The following is a 20437-nucleotide window of genomic DNA, read 5'->3' as shown; positions in this document are numbered from 1 at the left end:
TATCCTCAGGAAATGCCTGGCCTGGTGCTGCTCACAGCACCCAGCATGGATTTGCCCTGTCCAGGTAGAAGACCTGCTGTCATTCCCCCTGGATCAGGGGAGTAAATGTCCTTTGGCAGCAGCCCCCGGCACCCTGCTCTCAGGAAAACAGTCTGCTCCCTCTTCAGCAGGCTGGGGTGGAGCTCCTGCAGCTGCACCACTGCTCCATCCTGGGGTGGGGCTGGTCTGAGACAGGGACTGACCTCAGCTGCGCTCCGTGCTGCAAAGGGGACACAGCTGTCTGCAGCGACGGCTCTGGCACAAGAACTGGTACTCACCTCTGCGTGGGAGGGCATGGGGCAGGGTAAAGCCATTCTGCAGCTGCACACAGGGCTCTGCCACTACAAATGTGTCCACATGAGGGGTCTGTGCCACTGCAGCCAACCACAGCACAGCAGTGCACGTTAACCACAACACTCCAGAAAGTGTCCACAGCTCCAGGGTTGGGGCAGTGACATTAAAAGGAGTCAAATTTTATTTTAAGGTCCAAGAACTCCCTTATTCTCGCTGGGCATTTCTAACTGACAGTGGCTTGATATGTCCTGCCCCAGTGGCAGCACTGGTTTATTGTGTCTTTAACCCATGTCCCCCACCACAGAGGCCACAGCCCACCCAAAATCCGTGTGCAGAGCACTCCCTCTCCACTGCATGCTCATCCATGCGCTGCTGCTGAGGTTGTTCCAACACCTACAGTTTTTAGCTGCATGAAAGGTTTTGTTGTTGTTGTATTAGAGCAATCCCAGAGCCCGTACACACTGCAGCCCTACAAACAGCCACGTTGGAGTCCCCACAAATGCTGCAGAGGTGCAGCTCTGTGTAGAGCTGCTGGAGGTGACAGACTCGTGCTGTCACCAGCGCTGCTGGAGAGAGCTGCAGAGCAGCAGAGTGCTCCTGGCACCGAGCAGAGCAGAGCAGGGCTCCCTGTGAACCCTGAGCATTGTGATGGCTCTGGTGCCTCCTGCACAGCGGAGAGCAAAGCACTGCACAGTGAGCACAGTGCCCAGCACTGCCCACACTGCCCACACTGCCCAGCACTGCCCACGCTGCACAGTGAGCACACTGCCCACACTGCACAGTGAGCACAATGCCCAGCACTGCCCACACTGCACACACTGCCCACACTGCCCACACTGCACAGTGAGCACGGTGCCCAGCACTGCCCACACTGCCCACACTGCCCAAAGCAGCTGTGGCCCCTCCTCAGACAGGAGAGCTGTGGGGGACCCCATGAGCTCTGGGTGCTGGGTCAGATGGGGGTTGGTGGGAGAAGGAGGGCCACAGTGAGAAACTGGGCAGTAAAAACAGACCCAGGACAATTGAGCCATGAGGCTGGATGGGGTCTTGGGAGGTCTCTGCTCCAACACCTGCTCGAAGCTTGTTCCATTCAAGATGCTGAAGAATTTGCCCATCTGATTTCCAGTATTTCCAAGGGTGGGCAACCCTCCTCTTCGGGCCCCTGGACCAGTGCCCAACCACCTCCCTAGCATGTTTTTTCACTTGCATCTATTTGAAATTTCCCATTCACCAGCTTCTGGCTGTTACCCTGTGTTCTGGAGTAGGAACTGCCAGGGAAGGAATCTCCACACAAGCACTGGTACACATGTATGTGCACAGATACACACGTGTGTGCACACACAGAGTAAAAGGTAGATACAGGTGCAGACACACAGAGATAAATACACAGAGTGTGCTTATACATGGACATGTGTTTGTTTATATAAATATGTTTATACACACATATATATATACATGCATTCATAAAACAAGACTTATGTTGCCCTAAGGAAGGCAATTTCAGCATTCACAAGGGAATTCTCCCTACCTGAACCTGTCCACTTGTTTACCTGTATGGTGGTTCTTAAAGAAGTGGGAAAGGAGCAGGGATTGCATCCCACAGAGTGTTTATTCACTCAGCACAACAAAGCTGGTCCTCAGCATTCCCTGGCAAGGGGCTTGCATGAAGATGTGATAGCCCATAACATGGTGCTGGTCCTATTCATTAGCCAGCGGCTCCAGGACCAGCTCAAGGTGCAGGAGAGAAACAATGGGAAAGAGAGAAACAGTGTCCCAATGGCTGGCACCTGGGAAAGGTTGTGACCCTCCCCAACTCCTTTGCAGCCTGTGCCAGCTTGTCCAGTGTCCCCATCAGCCAGGCTGGAGCTCCCCCAGGGCTTTGTGACTCCCTGTGCTGTGGGTGTCTGCACCCACCCCGGCCTGATTCCCCTGGACGGGCACGGGGCGCAGGTGTGCAGTGGAGGGCGTGGGTGCTGTACCTGAGTGAGCTGGCACACTGTCACACCTGTGCCTTTTCCCCCAGAGGCAAAGCTGCTGGACACATGAAGGCGCAGTCCTGTGGCAGGATCTCGGCTCTGGCCACCTCTGCATGTGCTCAGCACGAGCCCAGCAGCCTCAGGGTGGATGGTGCTGCCCCATGCCCACCCGTGCCCACCTGCAGATTCCCGGGAAGCTGTGCCTGCTCAGCTGGGGCTGCAAGAAGTCCCGTCGGGCTTCGATTGTAAGTTGTGCCCTGTGGGGTTTTTCCTGGCTGTGCCCAGGCTCCCTGGGAAGCTCTGCAAACCTGTGGTATGGCTGGTTTCCAGCCTGAGGCTGCATACTGTGGATTTACTCATGGCACGAGGCTGCACCCCACGGCTCCTGCCCTGTGGCACCCAGCTCCCTGCCCCGGCCCCAGCCTCAGCTCGATGGTGTGAGTGCTGCTGGCTGTGTGGGGCAGGGTCCCCATGGAGCTGCCGTGGTCACTGCTGCTGCTGGGGCCACGTAACTCAGAGACAGCCCCACTGCTGCTGCCCTGGCACCGTCCTCTGGTGTGCAGCAGAGCAGAGGCCTGGCCCGTGCCCTCCCTGGCACCAGCCTGAACACAGACACCTGACTCCTGCCCCAAAAAACAGGCACAGTGCCCCTGAACACAGACACACAGCTCCTGCCCCTAGCATGAACACAGCTCCTGCCCCGAGCACAGACACAGCTCCTAAACACGCCCCTGAACATGGACACACACCTCTTCCCCCGAACACGGACCTGGAGCTCCTGCTTCCTTCAGTCTGTCCTGGCCCAGGGCCACCTGAAGCCACACTGGTCACCTTGGCACCCAGATGTGCTCCAGCACTGGATAATGCTGGTCTGGGGTCCGGCCCAGTCTTGGCTCCTTGGGACAGTGTCAGAGCCTGCAGGGATCTGGTGGCATTCCCTGTCCCCAGGTGCCAGCAAAAGGGCATCACCAGCATCCCCAGCACCTGTTTGCAGTCTGTGGGAGCAGCAGGGCACGGGCCCTGTCCCCACGGGGCTGTGTGCCCACAGCAGTGCCACTGCCACCAGAACCTGGCCAGGGCTCCGGGTGCCCTGCAGGGGCTGCTCGGGGCTGTGTGGCCCCAGACCTTGGATGTTGGTATCTCTGGGGTCCCTTCCAGTTCAGGGTGTTGCGTGATTTTGATTCCAGAGCTGTCCCCGCACGGCTCCTGGTGGCACGGTGGTGGCTCGCAGCCCCAGCTCCAGCCCAGTGCCGCAGGCAGAGAGCGGGGGCAGGCGAGGGGGCTCCTGGGGTCAGAGCCGGGCCCCGGCTGGGCAGCGGGGGCCTGGGGCAGGGCTGGGATGGGAAGGGAGGCGCCAGGGCTGGGTAGGGCGGGATCCCGCGCGGGAGATGATGTATGGGCAGATGTATCAGATCGCACAAGATAAACAAGCAGTGAATTTCATCAGGGCCCATCATGGCTTTAATTTGGCTGCCTAATGAGTCAGATCCAGCCGCGCAGATAAAAGTTGTCAGAGCCGCAGCCCTAATGAATTTCTTGCCACTTGTAATCAAGGCAGCTTGTCTGAGGGGGATGATTAATGGGCCCCAGAGGAGCTGCCGTCCCTCGGCTTCCATTCCCGTTAATGCAGTCGCCAGGAAATTAACCAAACCCAGCACTGGGCTGGGGCCAGGGCCGGTGTGGGGGCACCCATGGGCACCACGAGGGGATGGGAATGGGGGGTGACATGGGTGCAGGGGCCGGACTGGAACTGGAACCAGGACCAGGACCAGCACCAGGAGCAGGCTGAGGATGTTGACATGGGCACACACAGTCACAACACACCAAGGAGTGGAGGGGCTGGGGCCACCGTCTGCAGCCCCCAGCAAGGCAGCCCTCTGTCATGGGAGGGCACAAGGAGGAGACAGCAGGGGTGTGACAGGGACATCTGAGGGTACCTGTGGCAGCTGGGGGTGTCCTGGCACCTCCCACCTTGCAGCACTGCCACACAGGCTTGTGCCCCAAGGCCTGTGCCTGCTCCCAGTGCAGCAGAGCCTGGAGCCCAGCACAGCACAGACACTGGAGCCCCAAGGAGCTGTTTGTGGCGTGGCTGGGGTGCAGCCAGCCCGGAACTGCCAGCCCTGGGGCCCTGCTCTGCCCACAGCTATGAGAAGCATGCGAAGGCAGGGCTGGCAGGGCAGACACAGGCTCCCTTCAGTGCTCAGGGTCTGCCTGTGCCTTGGGACTCGCTGATCCTGCAGCCTGCACTCCTCGCTCGCTGCAGCAGCCCATCACCCCCTGCCCATCTCTGCCTTCCCCCAGCCCATCTTCACACTGCTGTCCTGTGCACAGGGACCAGCTGGCCCAGCCCTCCTGCCCCGCACGTCCCCTCTCCAGCACACCCCTCTGTGAGCCCATCTCCCATCCCGACAGAGCTGTGCACTCCTCTGGGGCCATGTTCTGACATTGTCCCTCAGTGCCCCAGGCTGGCACATCTCCCCGCCAACCTCAGCACTGCCGTGTCCCAGGAGCTTGGTTTGGCACAGGACGGCTGTTACCAGAGCCCGAGCCTGAGGAGAAGAGGCTGAACATTTGTCAGTGTGGGCTGGAGAGGCACCAGACCCAGCTGCAAACCAGGGCTGCATGGGAGGCCCCAAAGGCAGCACACTGAGACACTGGCCTGGCAGGAGGTGGGTTGCTTTATTAGCCTTTATCTCCTTGGCTGCAGATAACACACACAGGGCAACTTATGGAAAAGAAACCGTATATACAGAGTGTCCATATAAATATTTCCAATGTACATTTTATACACAAGTGACAGAGACATTCCATAGCAGTGTCCAAAGCCTTGAGGTTCCAGCATTCAGCTAGAGGCTTGACCCCAATGCAGAGAGAGATGCTCCTCTCCTCTCCTCTTGCTCAGCTGGAGACCAGCCCCACCTGGGCAGCAGCGGGAGCCAGCGGGAGGCTCTGAGGGAGACACTGTGTATGGCTTGGAGCTTTAACCTGGAAGGACAGTGACTCTACAGACAGACAGACAGACAGAGCTGGGGATCCCGAGGTGACCATCATCTTCCCCATCTAGGTCACCCGGGAGGCTGGGGAGGCCTTTGTCCAGGAGCAGTGCTGGGGAGGTGGCACCCTTGCATCAGCACAGGGGGAGCAGTGTTGGTGCGTGCAGCCCTCCTGCACTGGCCAGAAGCAGAGGAGCATGGGGAGCAATGCAGAAACACGCACCTCCTGCTGCCCCCACCTCACCACTGCACCACTGCACGGAGGGAGAGCAGCAGGGAAGTGACCACACTGACCTCCCTGAGGGAGCAGGCACAGCCATCAGCCTCCCTGGTGCTGCTGTGCAGGGGAGGCCACACACCTGAGCTGCCCCCAGCCCCTGCTGTATCTACAGATGTGTGGGGGGGCAGGAGGCACTGCCTCCCCATCCACGTACCGGTCACGAGAACGGGGCGCATGGAGCCACCCCAGGGATTATGCAGGAGCCCCTCCACAGGCTGCCAGCACTGGGTCTGCCCAGCTGCACGGCCAGGGGTGGTTGGAACCAGCGCAGAGGAGCAGGATGCTGGCTCCCAGCTGGCTGCCAGCCTCCCGCCGGCTGGAGCAGGGCTCTGGTGGGGGCGGGCAGCGTGGGGCCCGTCTGTGCGGTCTCGGAGCCGCTCCTGCGGCCCTGCTCGGCGGCAGGGCTGGAGGGCAGCTGTGCGGCGACCAGCGGGCCCGTGCCGGGCTAGGCCGTGCCGGGGCTGGCGCTGAGCTCCAGGGGCGCGGCGGCGCAGGCGTTGTTGTTGGCGTTGGCGTTGCGGCGGGGCAGGCTGGGGGTCAGCGTGGCGGCGCTGTCGCTGGGGCAGCCGTGCTGCAGCAGGATGTCGATGCACTCCTGGCTGCCGGCCCGCCGGGCGTAGGCCAGCGGGGTCAGGCCCCGCGCGTCCCGGCTCTTCACATCCACTCCGTACTGCGCAGAGACAAGCAGCTGGTCAGTGGCACCTGGGAACCGTGTGCCCAGGGCGCGGGAGCAGCAGGGGGCACAGAGCTGGGAGGGTGGGCAGCGAGAGGGGGCCAAGAGGGTGGGCAGTCAGTGGCGGTGGGCATGCGGGGGAACCCACGGAAGCAGGATGGATAAAGGTAGCAGGGAGGTGGGAAGCACCGGGGCAGCACCAGAAGCACTGCGGTGGAGGTGCAGGCTCTGTCTTACCCATATGAGCAGCTGTGTGAAGACCACGTTGGCCATTGCGCACGAGAGATGCAGCGCTGTGCGCCCGTCTCCGTCTCCGTAGGTCTCGTTCACTTCCTCCTTGGTGCCGTGGGCCAGGAGCGTCACCACGAGGCGCAGGTCATCCTCCACCACGGCCCGCAGCAGCTGCTGCCCCAGCGGGATGTCAGACTGTGGCAGTGGGGCCAGGAACAGCTTCTGCTCGTACTTAGCCCGGATCCAGCGCTCCTTCTCCTCCCTGCCAGACAGGACATTGTCACGGTCACAGATGAGACAATTTGCCTGGGCCCCGTGCACAAAGGACACGAGTATCAGCACTGCCATGTGAACATACTCGTGTGAGCAGTGAACATCTGTCACACCCAGGTACGTTGTGCACAGCCCCTGCCGTGCCCCTGTGCCCACAGCTGCCACCGAGGCTGTCATCCCACTCCGGACACCTCTTGACAGCCGCTGCACTCCCTGCCCCTCCTCAGCGCTCCCCACGGGCACCGTGTGCTCACACCCACGGCGGCACAGCAGCAGTCCTGCAGCCGGCCCCGCAGGTGTCCCCGTGCCGCTGCAGGCCGCAGCCCCTCACCCCGCTGCTGCGTGCCCGCGTGCGGCAGCTCGGGGACCGCCCCTGCCCCAGCCCGCTGTGCGGGCCACGGCCGGCGGCAGGAAAAGGCCGGCGCTGCACACGCCAGCCCGGTGCCACGGGAGGCACCTTATCGCTGCCGCCGTCCCGCCTGGTGCAGACAAAGGCTGTGTCCGCGTCCGTCCCGCCGGGGCGGCGGATCGATGCGCGCCGTGCCCCGCTATCTGCTGCCATTCTCTCCATCTGCGGCTGGCGGGCGGCCATCAATGCCGCGCCGCGCATGCGCCCTGCGGCCGGGCCTGACCCGCGCCCGCCGCTGATAAGGCGCAGAATGGGCTCTTGTCGGCGTGAGTGACAGCGGAGCGGCTGCGATCGGGACAGACAAGGGCCTGAAAGGGACAGGCCCTGGAGACCCGCACCACGCTGACAGCCATCTCTGTTAACCCCTTCGGCTTTGCAGCCGCGGCTCTCGCAGTGCCCGCGCGGCTGCGGCTGCCGTGGAGCGCAGTGCCCCAGCAGGGTGGCAGGAGAGGGCGGCCAGCGCCTCGCAGCAGGCACGGCCCCCAGCGCGGAGCACCCTGAGAATCCTGCTGCCCCAAGGGCTGCTCCCAACCCTGCAGTGTCACCCAGCCCTCCTGGTGCGGCTCCCGAGAAGCGTCTCTGGGGTTCACCGCCTCCCTTACCGACTGCTCTCAGGCGTGGGCTTGGGGTACCCCTCCACCATTCCCTCCCAGACAGCGTTTGCAAGTGCGTTGCCGATGGCCGTCATGACCATGAGAAGCTCGCTCGGCCAGTCATCCAGGTCCAGGGAGCGCACGCGGGACAGGTGGGTGCCCAGGTTGCGATGGATCCCGGAGCACTCGATGCACATGAGAGCACCCAGGTTCAGACTGGCCCAGTCCGGATCTGAGGGCAGCAGGATCAGTGGGGAGAGTTAACAACCTGCCAAGACTCACCAGCCCGTCTCCTGCGGTTCAGACTCGTATTTGCAGGCACCTGCCCACCAGAGCCCCTCCCAGCCGAGTGTCCCTGCGAGAGGCCAGGACCTCAGGCTGGCCAGTGAGGGTCACAGGCCGGTGTGGCAGTGTGCTCTGTACCCCAGCCCCGAGGAGCAGGTCCACTGCAGGAGAGGACAGGACAGACACACAGAGCGGGTCTCTCTGGGCTGAGAGAGGGGGTGCCTGGGCTGGCTGGAGCCCCCTCCCTCCAGGGTGAGCCCCCCGCCCAGCACAGATCTCTTACTGGGTGCATCGCAGTCCACGCAGAAGCTGTTCCCGCGCGCGGTGCGGACGGCCTGCATGGCCTGAGCGTCGCCCTGGCTGCCCAGCCGAGCCTGCAAAGAACCCCACAAGGCCCTTCACTGCAGGCCAGCCACCCTACCACCCATCCTGCACCCCTCCTGGCATGCCACGCCACGCTCCACCAGCATGGGGGCTCTGACAACAGGGTCTGGAGTGCCAGAGGAGCAGGGGACAGTGGGCCAAAGCGGGGAGAAAGGGCAGAAATGTCCAGGGAGGGAATGAACCGTGCAGGATCCAGCCACATGGGATGCAGAGTATTACTCTGTGGGGCCAGAGCCAGGTGGGGAAAAGGTGACAAGAAACCTGGGGGAACTGCACAGTCCCAGGGACGGGACTGAACTCCCACTGGGAGAAGAGGGATCAAGGCAGGATTCAGCGTGGACAGACAGGCAAGCGTGGGACATGGAGGAATGTGGCAAAGCAGATGCCAGAGAAGATAGAACAGAAGTTGGCCAAGACCTCTTACCTTGTTTTTGCTGCTCTCACAGCCCTGCAGGCTGGCCAGGATCTGGCTCTCAATGGCCTGCACCCAGAGCTCCCGCTCCTCTGATGTTGAGGCTTCAAAGAGCCACGTCTGGCCCGTCAGTGACACGATAATGAACTCAAATGGCTCATCTGGTTCTGGAAGAGAAAGGTGTGCCTAACATGGGACTGGGAAGGAGGGGGTCTGCCATGGAAGACCCTGCCATCCCCACATGGCAGGGTTGGGGCAGCAGCAGAGCCCAGGAGGCTGGGACAGGCAAGTCCCTGTCTTCTCCTGCAGAGAAGAATCAGAGCTCTGTGCCAGTCCTCCCTCCTCCCTCCCTCTGCCCCTCACAGCTCCACTGGCTTGTGGAGCTCTCCCTGCCCTGTGTCCCACCCTCAGGAAAGCTGCCAGCCTCTGGAGCAGTGAAATCAGCTCCTCCAGGAGCCAGTGCCTGCAGACAGCGCCGGTGCCAGGGCTCAGTGCCCGCCTGGACGGGCCCTGCACAGGAGTGAGTGAGGCCAGGCGAGAGGAGCCTGTGCAGAGGGCTCGGAGGAGCTCCTCACCAAGGAGTTCTTACACGGTGTTCTGCCCTGCTAACACCTGCCAGCCTGGCTCTGCCTCACACGGCCCCCCACGGGCACAGTTCATGGGGTGTCGTGTCAGCCTCACACCCAGCACCAGCATTTACCTTTTATTGCCAACTTCAGTAGTTAGTGCAGTAAATGACTTAACTAAGCGGGGCCTGAATGGAATGACTAATAAACGTTATGTCACAGCACACGCTTCAGCTCATAGCAAAATGATTTGTAATTACCTAATTAGCGTTATGCAAATAACACCCTCATCTCCATAATGTGCCTTCCCAGCTCTCTATTAAAAGCAGGGAGTCAACTGCTCAGCTCCAGAGACAGCATGGAGGCCGAGGGGCCTCCAGTCCACATCAAGGCAGAGCTGCGCTGGCCTCAAGCCTGGCAGGCTCTGTGCACGGTGGGCATGACGTGGGGAGGTGAGCAGGGGAGTCTGGAGGGGTTTGAGGGAGGTCCCCCTCCTCTCCCTGACTTCTCTGCAGCACAGAAGGCTCTCACTGCAGAGGGAAGCAGCAGGAAGGCAGGGACCCAGGAGCTGCTGCAGCCCACAGTGAGTGGTGCAGAGGCCCCTGGCTGGGTCCCACCAAGGGCACGGCCACCCTCAGCTACTGTGGGACCTCCTGGGCCTGTCTGAGCCAGGCTGTGTCCATGCACATCCCCAGAACACGGGGAAGCCTCCTTAGGAGAGCCAGGTCTGTTGGGCATGATGGGAGTGCACAGCCCTTCCTCCCAGGCTCGTGGTCAGCACCTGCACTGACAAGTACCAGCCTGGAGACCACCAGTGCTCGTGAACTGGTGCAGGAGCACAAGGCTGGGTCTCCACACCATCAGAGCCTGGGGAGCATGGATTGACTCCAGCATGAGGGCTTGTCCTGGCTTGCCCTTCCCAGATAGGAAGGCAAGGCTCTTTTACTCATTTCACCCTAAATCAGCCTGGGACTCCTCCTCGGGAAAGATGTCTGCAACTGCATGTGTCCTGCTGGAATGAGAGACTGAGCCCTCAGGAGGATGACAGACTGCAGGGAGTGGGTAGTTAGCTGTGCTGCTGGACTCTCCCCTCCGTGATGCACGGGTGTCACTGGGACATCCCACTTGTCCACACTTTCCTCCAGCTCTCAGCTGCAGGAGAGACCCCACAGACAACAAGTGCCAGCTCAAGAACAGGATTCTTGGAAAATATACAGCTGCCAGCCTGTGAATACTGGGAGAGGAAATAACCAGGCAACAGCCAGGCTAACAGGCATTGCCTCCTTTGCTTGCTGGCACCAGCCTGTGTGAGTGCTGCCAGAGGCCGGCATGGGCAGGGAGCCCCCAGACTGCAGGGGAGCCAGGACCATCCCCCGCAGCCACAGCACCGGGCCGGGCACCGCCAGCCAGGCAGGAATGAGCAGCAGCTCCCGGGGGCAGAGGCTGCCCCGCTCTGCACACAGTGCTCCTGGGGGACCCTGACACATCACAACACGCCCTGCTCCCACACCTCGTCCTGCCTTGGTCTGAGCCACCTGTGGCTGCTGCTGCTGTGCTGCTGAGCCCAAGCCAGCTCCTGGACTCGGGAAGCAGTGGGTGCACCTCCTCCCTGCTGCCGAGCCGCTCCTGCACAGCAGGACGAGGACATCACAGTCAGCAGGGCACAGCGAGGGTCCTGCTGAGGGCTCACATGGCTCCATCTTCCCTGTTCCAGCTTCCTGTTGGCCCAGCACCTCCCCACCAAGCAGGCAGGCAATCCCAGCCCCAGCCTTCCTGCACCTGTACGCTTCCCGGGGAAGCAAACGTCTGCCCTGCCTGCCCAGGGCTCTGGTGTGGGGGTCACTGCTGCTCCTTGAGGCACCATGCTGGTGGGGGGCTCCATGTGGCTCCCAGCACTCTGCTCAGGACATTCACAGCTGGGCAGGAGGTTTGCTCCTTCTGGGTCAGAGATTTCTGGGGCTCCAGCTGACTTGGACAGACTTTCCTACTGTCACAGCTGAGGGACATCCCAGAGCTCTCGGGCTGCCCAGGCCCAGCCCTGGGAGCAGTCCCAGTCCAAGCAAAGCCCTGGCGCCAGCTCTGCAAGACACAGGACCTCCGTTCCCTTCCTTCTTTGTGCCTCCTGGATTCCAGCTTCAGGCCAAACAAAGGCCCTGCTGCTCTCGGAGCCCGGGAAGAGCTAACAAAGGACCACAGCTTTTCTGCTGCGCTGCGGCCAATTCCCCACCTCACAGTGCAGGACAGCAGCAGGGGTGATCTCTGCGGGGCCCCAGCATGGCCTGACTACAACAGGGGAGCGTGGCACTGCAGGGTGTGCCCTGGATTCACACGTGAGGACCAGCAGAGCTGGGCAGGGAACCAAGGACCTGCAGCGGCTTTGAACACTGTGCAGACCCACCTTCTGGGATGGTCTAGGACCAGTTCCCGAGCTCCTCAGGGCACCCATACAAACTGAATGAGACTCGAGCAGTTCCTTTAGGGAAAGAACTGAGTATTCTCAGCTTCTTCTGGGGAGAGGTACAGGTTTCCAATGTGGCAGGGCCATTTCTGGCCAGATGAGAGGAAGGCACCAAGCAGATAACATAAGCAGAAGGGTTTAGACTATCTCTGCTGAAGCAGAACAGGCAGAACTCCCTCCCCTGCCCCACACATGAGCACAGGTTCCTTCTCAGAGGCCAGAGAAGTCCCAGAGCTTGCCAGCTCCAACTTGAAAGGGCCCAGACCTCAGAGGAAGCCACTCCTACAGGAGCAGGGAGCCCTTCCCAGCTGCCTCTGAGTGAGCGGCTACCCGGGGGCCAGAGCCCGGCCCCAGCCCTGCGGCTGCCCCAGCGTGCTGGTGGGAGCCCATTACACCAGATCCATTAGAATTAGTGGGCAGTGGAAATGAATGTGCTGCCTCTCTCTCTCTTGATGATTTTTTGATGATGTTTTAAAGACTGAGCTCCGTGAAGAGTTGCTGAGCAGAGTGGTGTGAGCTGGCTCTGCTAATGGGTGTTAACCCCATGACCCCCCTTCCAACACTGCCCAGGAACGAGGGCTCTGAACAGGAGCAGGATTAGGGAGGGCAAATCCGGGATAGCAGGGCCACATGGCACCCAGGGCCCAGCAGCAGCCAAGACGATGGGCAGGGCCTGCAGGGAGAGGAGCAGCCCCTGGGCAGTCACCCACCCTCTGCCAACACCCAAGCGCTGGGGGAAGCATCCTCCCGACAGCAGCGGAGCACCACAGGGCTGCCAAGAATGAGGGAATGGAGACATCCTGTGTGTCCAGCCAGGAGCCAGACCACAGGGACAGCAGGAGGGTACGAAGTGCCCACCAAGACACAAGGGAGCTTGCACCTGCTGCAAGGCAGCCCTGGGGGCGAGGGTGCCCAGTGGAACAGCGTGTCCCACTGGCACCTGTGGGATGCCAGAGAGGAAAAGGAAGGGGAGCAGCAGTGACAAAGAGTGTTGCCTTCACAGCTCGTGCCAAGCCCCCTCTCTAAGTGGGGGGAAGTACAGCTCTGAGCACAAGGTGTACACTGGGGAGCTAAAAACGCCTCAGCTTCAATACAGGGCTGGGGCAGAGCTTGGTCCTGCTCTGCAGAGGGCTCTGGCTACACCCTGCACTGGTGCCCAGCCCAGAGACCTTCCTGTAGGGACCTGACGTGGAGCCACGGGAGCAGTACTTCCCACCTCCACTCCCACGGACAGCCTGCTTCTCCGTGGGTGCATCAGGCAGCGCGCTGCCCCGGGGAGCTGCAGCGGGACAGGCTGGCCCCAAGCCTCAGCCCTACCCGAGATGCCCCACACAGCTTGGGGCAGCACTCTCAGAGCACAGGCAGCAATATGGGGGCTGCTCCCCTGTCCCAGAAGCACCAGGATACAAAGCAGCTCTGTGAGGACAGAGCAATGTCCCTCTGGTCCCCCAAGTGCGGCAGGACTGTGCTCCCAGCACCTGGCACAGCAATTCCCTCTCTGCACAGGGCACTGGACACAGCTCCCCCACGCCAGCCCAAAGGCCCAGGGCAGCACCTTCTTCTTCCCTTGTGGGAAGGGGGAGTTCAGCACAGGGGTGGCAGGAGCATCTCCATCCCAGCACACCGGGCAGAGAGCCTCCCATGCCAGACAGCTTCCCAGCTGGCTGCTTCCTGAGCAGAGGGGTGCAGGGGAGTGTAGGACACCTTCCCTCATCCTGGCAGGTCCGGCACAGAGGAACAGGATTCCACTTAACATCAGCAACACAGGAAGCAGAGCTGGCACTGAGCCCCACTCCTGAAGGAGAGGTTTCCTCTGTCACCTCTGCTTTTCACCATCTCCCAGTCACATCCGGCCTCTCCCTGCATGCCATCCTTCTCCCACTCCCATCCCTTCTCCCGCTTTGTGCTGCCATAGTAGAAGTGCCTCCAGAGATCCTGGGTAGTCACACAGGGAGGAGGTGGGGGGACACCTCCAGCATGTGGGGCACATGGCAAAAACCAGGGCACGTCATGTCAGACAGGTAGGGAGACCCCGGCCCACAGTTCTGCTCTCTGGCTGCCAAGCCTGTGAGAAGGGTCCTGGAGCAGGGCAGCCAGCAGCCCCTGGCCTCGGGTGCTTGTTTGCAAGCTGCGACTGTACCATATCATTATGAGGTGTTTGGGATATCAACAAATTAGCAGACGTCTGGGAAGAGAGGGATGCAGCACCATTCGTAAATGTCAGCTCGCTACCTCCTCATTTTGCAGATCATTAAACCCAATATTCCCAACCTGTATTAGTGCGACAGGGACAGGCCCTCCGCGGGGACAGTCGCCAGGAGAGCGCAGCAGGAGCAGCGCTGTGGAGACCCCCCAGTGCCTGCTGTCCCGGAGCCCCCAGGGCCAGAGTGGCCCGGGCCGAGCTGGCAGTCACCACCAGGGATGGCGTGGGGCCGGGGGGCGGCAGCAGCACGGGACTCGAGCGTGGAGGGGCACACTGAGCTGTGCAAGGGGGCCTCTGCCGGGGTCCCAAACGTGTGTGGCACGTGTGGGGAAGGACACAGTGTGTCGGGAGGTGCTCCCAAGGGACAGCACAGGTGCACAGGGGTGTGCAGGGGGGTCATGTAAGGGTCCAACAGTGTCATTTCTGTGTACATGGCACGAACAGTGTCATTTCTGTGTACACAGCAGGAAGGATGCAATGTGGGGTGCAGTGTGTGCACAGTGGGCGCACGCCTGGGGGGTGGCAGAAGGGCTGGGGGCTGTGTGCAGGCATCAGGGAGGCACAGACAGCGTGGGCTTCATGGTGTGAGCAGAGGCTTGTCAGGCAGGCAGGGTCAGGGGTGCGCACATGAGGGTCTCTCAGAGGGGTAACACGGAGCTGTGTAAGGTCCCCCAGGAATCACAGACTGAAGGGGAGACAGGGGACCAGCTGAACCACAGAGGTGCCCAGCACAGGCTGCCTCCCTCCCGCCAGGACTGAGCAGGGAGCTCCAAGGTCCATAATGAGCTGGAGTGACTTGTTAGCACTGAATTAAGAGGCTTGGTGGAAGGAAGCGTGCGGGTGACACAAGCTGTGTGGGGCAGGCGGGAGCTGAGCGATAGCAGCTGGAATCCCCAGCAATCTGGTGAGCACGGCTCAGCCTCACACTCCTGGCTTGCCACGATGGGCCTCGACAGCCCCTGACAGTTGGCATTAATCACGCACATCGCCCCAACACAACTCTTTACTGGCCATCAATTTCCTGTGGGTTTTAAAACTAAAAAACAAAGACAAAACCGCGTCGTTTGGCCGCCACTGAGAAGCACATTAAGGGGCTGTCAGCTTCTCGCCATGCACCCTGCATCACTCTTTAAGCACATGAGAAGTTCATTATCCCCGGAGCTCTGGCAGCCATGGGGAGACTGGAGCAGGGAGCGTCGCAAAGGTGCTGCTGCCCTCAGCCGTGTCTGCTGGCTCTTGGCCCTGCGGGAAGCAGGAACAGGGGCCGAGGGTCCAGGCAGGCTGCAGGGGGGCTGTGGCTGCTCCACGGCAGGACGGGGCGCTCCTGGCCACAGAGCTTTGCTGGGCTCTGGTAAGAGCAGACTTTCCTGATGGTCCTTGCACGATGACACTGCACCTACACCACGGGGATGAGCATCTTCGTCCCCTGACAGCCTGACACGCGTTTGCCAGCCTGTGGGTGCTCCCTGACAGCCTGAGCTGCACTCCCCAGTTTGGTGACATCTCCGGCAGCCCAATCCCACGCCTGCCATAGTTTGCGGATGCTCCCTGGCAGCCTGACATGGAGCTCTCTTTAACATGAGCCCATGTAAAAAAGCAACAGCTCGTTTGATTTATGATACTTCAGAACAACTAAGATTCAATTGCTCTGCACGTCCCTGCCTCTGATTACCTCCTAAATGAGATAAACTGATGGCAATTTATCCCCAGACCTCACTAACTTTCCCAGGATGCTAACCTGAGCTGCTCGTGCCTAGCTCACCGCCGTGGGGCGGGAGGAGGCAGGTGCAGGCTGAGCACAGTCCAAACCTGCTCCCTCACATACCCCAGGGCTGCTCCTGCCCACAGGGATGCTGTGACAGAGGCTGAGCCTGACACCCTGCCTGGCCCCATGCAGCTCCTGCTGGGTGGGAAGTTTTGGGGGGTGTCCCTGCACAGTACTCCCTACACCAGTACAGCCACACTGATGTGAGCTAACGGAAAGCATGGCTCCTCACTGGGCTGTCCCCATGCTCCTGCCAGCACAGTGAACCCTCCACAGAGGGATGAGCACCACGAGGGGACAACAGCTCAGCCACAGGGCCCAGCAGCCCCGCTCCTGGCACAGCAATTTCACACTTTCACTGTGCTGACTATGCAGAAGCAAAAAAATCAAATTACCCTGCTGTGAAAAAAAACTGCCATAACTGTTCAAAGCAGCTAAAAAAGATTCAAGGGGTATCAGTCATACTTATGGACACCAGTCCACAACACAAACCACTGGCCATGCCGATGGTGTGGGGCAATGCTCAGCCCAGGGTTCACAGCTGGACCATTCAGACATTGGGAAGGGACCTCAAGCAGAGGCTCAGCACCTCCTCGTTCTTGTTGCCAGTCTCCCCTTGTCATGCAGGACAGTGACCCATCACGGGGGGCCACCTGAACACCAGTCCCAGAGTCACTCACTCCTCTGCCTTTGCCCTGGCCTGCTGGTCTTGGTGACGAGCTGCCGCAGTGTCCAGAGCTGCATCAGTTCTTGGAATAGTCCCGGAGCTCAGAGCAGGAGAGAGACCAACCAAGTCACTCACAAAGGCACCAGGGCAGGAGCTGTGCAGCAGGCACGTGGCAGGCAGGGGATGGAGAGATGTGTGACCCAGCACCCGAATTCATACTGAGCACAGGGATGCACATGGTCCTCTCTTGAGCAGGATGTCCCCCTCATGCCAAAATGGGGCACACAGCTCATTGGTGCTGGAACTGGCTAAAACCAAGCTGGGAAGCTCTAAGTGCAGCAACAGTGGCAGCTCCCATGGACTCGGATAATGGTTCTGCTGGCACGGGTGCTGCCCACAGCAGCAGGTCCTGTTGGTGCAGGGCAAGCTGGGAGCACGACAGAACTGACCCAGCCTCTGGAACTCCAATTTTGCAACTGGATCACATTTCTAATATACTAGATTATTTTAAAAGTGAAATCACTTTGTCAACAGCTGACCAAAAGCCAGAAACCCACCATGCAGCAGCCCATGGCAACACTGTGCCCCAGCACAGGTCTGGGAGCAGCTGGATCCTCCGGCTCTGCCCACTGCAGCACCGAGCTGGCAGGTGCTGCACCCGCTCACCCTCTGGAGAAGGACACAGGGGCCTGGACAGCCTGGATTCAGGCTGGAGACGTGGAGCAAGGGCTGCCTGTGTGCCTGCCCCTCTGCTCAGCCCTGCCGCGGCGCTCGCGCTGCTCCTTCCTGCTGCAGCACCAGGGCAGCTCGGCTGCCTGCTGCCACGCACTTTGGCACTGCAGATCAGAGTGGGGATTCCTCCTGATCCTGGTGCTGGTGCCAGAGGTTCTGGCAGCAGGAGGATCCGCAGTGTGCAAGGTCTGTGCAGTGACACATGACGTTTTGTAACTGGCACTGGTAAATGAAGTTCTGTGTTGAAAAATGCCAAGGAATGCACATTGTAGGAAAAAGTTACACTGCTGAAACACCTGATAGGGCTTTAAATTAACTACATCAACCTGAGACGCTTCAGGTAAGACAGACCTCTGCCCAGCTCACCACCACAGCCAAGGACCAGTGCAGGAAACAACAAAAATACTCTGATGCCCTCATGCTTGCCCCATGACTCCAACCCCATCACTCCACCTTCCAGGGATGCTGCCAAACCAGGAAGGACAGAAAGAGTATGTGTCTGAAAAAACATGCCTGTGAGATGATGGAAAAACTGGGATTGCTCAAGGACTCCTGTCCTGGGCACACAAGGAGAAGGGTGACAGCCCTCCAGCCTGTGCACCTGGGAGCAGAGGGCTGGGAATCCTGCCAAGCACGCATGTGTTGTTGAAAAGGAACTAATCAAATTTTAAGACTTCAAGCAGTGGTTAGTCCGTGTTACTGCTTCATAAAAGTGTTCCCACATTCAATTCCCTTTTCCACTATGAAATGGCATCCCATTCTGTGTAACATCAGGTCCCAGCTCTGCACTCCCACACTCCGTCAGCTGCACTGAGCAGCCACAGGACCACACCTCCTCTGCAAGCACTGATCTCAGGCCTGTGCTTCTTGGTCTTTGCTGTGGTCAGCTGAGAGCCCTCATGCCCACATCACAAACCCAATCATCACACCGAGGTCAGCTTTGGGCCTCCTTTACAACTCTCTTAGCATTTTATTTACAGGGCAGGACACACTACTTCAGCAGATGCTTTCTCAGTCTGACGTGTGGGGGTGCAAAACCATTCCCTCCTTCACTGTCCCACTGTTCGTACCAAGAATGAGCCTCTCCTTTTGCCAAGCACTGGGCTGAGAACTGCAAAACAATTTGGGCAGGGCAACAATGGGTCTGAGGAGGCAACATACGCACAGAGCTAAGAACAAAGTGCAAATACAGGCAACGCTTCTTGCTATCCATGGGACACCAGTTTGACAGACTCAAACCATGCTCAAAGTTCCTCAACCAACCACCACAGAGGGGAAGCCTGTCTTAGACTTGTGTATTTCACATGCAGACAACTACAACAGCAAAAAACCAACAGAGCTGTCCAGCTCTGCACGTCATCAAAGCAATGATTCCAAAAACAAGAAGCTGAGCTGCTCTGCTGTGGGACACTTGGGCTGCTGGACTGCAGGCAGACACGTGATTTGGAGCAAGGTGCCAGGACAGCTGCAGCACCTTCAGGTACAGACTAATATTTCTGGTTCGTTTTGTAGCAACTGTTAGCTTCAAACACTTGTACTGAAACCTCCTCCCCTCTGAATAACATCTTTACTTTGGTTCACTACAGAAGCTTATTGAGTGCTATGGGACACGATGACCAAGAATAAAGTCAAATCTCACTTTTCCAGCAGCTATCACAGATGCAGGCTTTGGAGAACATGGCTGCCAGGCTCATCTCTACCTGGACAAATTCGGTGTCTTTTCCCAGCAGAATGCCTCCCCCAGCCTCTCTGTCAAGCTTTGGGTCCCTCTCCAGCAACCACAGACACCAGAATTTCTCAACACAAAACCCATCAGTACTCTGAACATTGGGAAAGCAATGGACCTTCAGATGAAGGCAGACCAGGCTTTTCCAAAAGACCTTGGCTTGAGGCAGGTGACCAGCACAGGTCTTCTAAATTGTGAAAGTCTGTCCAATTTACAAGTCAATGGAATTAAGTCCTTTTGGTGGGAAGTGTTTGAGAGCACACCTTAACCATACTTTCACCTTAACCATACTTAACCGTACTCTCAGGTCTGCTACTGCAGTTAGCAATTTTAATTACCAGTGACTGTCTGAGCACGCACAGGCATGACGGTGGTTCTGCAGGGCACGTGGGAAATGGAGGGAAAGGCAGATCAGAAAGGCTGGCAGCCCCTTCCTGCCTCAGCCCAAGCTGCTTGGACAAGGAGTGCTCTGAGCCCCACGTCACCACCGAGCCCCGCACGAGAAGCGCCCCAAGCCCCAGGCACCCGGAGAGCACCGCAGAACCCTCTGAGCAGCAGAGCTGCCCCCCAGGCAGACCCCTCCTACCTTCTGCTGCCGTGCTGGGGCCATCAAGCCGAGTTGTCCCTGTGCTCTTTTTCCTGCGATGCTTTTTCCTGTTGGCATGTGGTGACGGAGGCGGCTCCAGCTTTGGGCTGGCGGCACTGGAAATGTTTGGGCTGGAGCTGAGGGAGTCAGCAGTACCGTTAGCTGGGGACAAAAATAAGGCAAGTCATGCACACGGGACAGTGACACTCCTCTTCCCAGAGACACCAAAGTGTTCTGGAGCCAGCCCCAGTACTTGGCTGGCTTGACCCACACGACCCCATGAGACAGGGCAGGACGTGCCCAGCTCCATGGCACAGGGCCACTCCCACACCCGCTGCAGCTCAGGGCTGGCAGCTCCTGGGCAGTCAGGCTGGACCCCTCCGCACTGGGATCCACGCAGAACCGTCACACAGGGACAGCGCCGGCACCCGCGCAGCCGCACACGTGCAGCAGCACCTCGGGAGCAGCCCGAGGTCCCAAACGTGTGCTCCTGGGGAAGCAGCTCCCTCACAGGGCAGTGTCCTCACAGGGCTGGACAGGCGTTTTGGGAAGGGACAGCCCAGGTCCTGGCTCTCTGGGGCAGATCTGCAGAGCCCCTGCAGAAGCCCTGCCCTCGCAGCACTGCTCTGCCAGACGAGGTGACTGGGGTTGCCACACTCAGGAACCTGAGCGTGATGGGCTCAATAGGCTTCCGATACGGAGCTGAAGAAGCTGCATCCCCAGCAGCAACGCACCAAATTTATCCTCAATCATACTGTTCCTTACAATTAATAGCAGAATTAGAAACAATCAGGGAGCTGCCTAATTACTGTCAATTAGAGTGCGCTAATCAAGCTCCGATCACACACACACACGCTGCCGCTGCACTCACCATTAAATGTCAAATTTCATT

At 59.6% G+C, this 20437-nt stretch overlaps 1 protein-coding gene across 2 annotated transcripts in view; it reads right to left on the bottom strand.

The window, feature by feature from the left end:
- Positions 1-4969: 4969 nt before the first annotated feature.
- The window catches only part of AGAP3 (ArfGAP with GTPase domain, ankyrin repeat and PH domain 3), a 105576-nt gene continuing 90108 nt past the window's right edge, over positions 4970-20437 (bottom strand). For both annotated transcript variants that reach the window (XM_041471030.1, XM_041471029.1), the window contains exons 13-18: positions 19546-19707; positions 8855-9009; positions 8330-8420; positions 7771-7993; positions 6493-6748; positions 4970-6252 (exon numbers count right to left, since the gene is read on the bottom strand). In XM_041471030.1, coding sequence (XP_041326964.1) covers positions 6028-6252; positions 6493-6748; positions 7771-7993; positions 8330-8420; positions 8855-9009; positions 19546-19707 — 1112 coding nt within the window. In that variant the 3' untranslated portion in view covers positions 4970-6027. The remainder of the gene's footprint in view (positions 6253-6492; positions 6749-7770; positions 7994-8329; positions 8421-8854; positions 9010-19545; positions 19708-20437) is intronic.

This window comes from Pyrgilauda ruficollis, unplaced genomic scaffold (assembly GCF_017590135.1).
Source record: "Pyrgilauda ruficollis isolate IOZ18807 unplaced genomic scaffold, ASM1759013v1 scaffold252, whole genome shotgun sequence".
Classification (NCBI taxonomy): Eukaryota; Metazoa; Chordata; class Aves; order Passeriformes; family Passeridae; genus Pyrgilauda; species Pyrgilauda ruficollis.
This window is presented reverse-complemented; position numbering and strand designations above follow the sequence as displayed.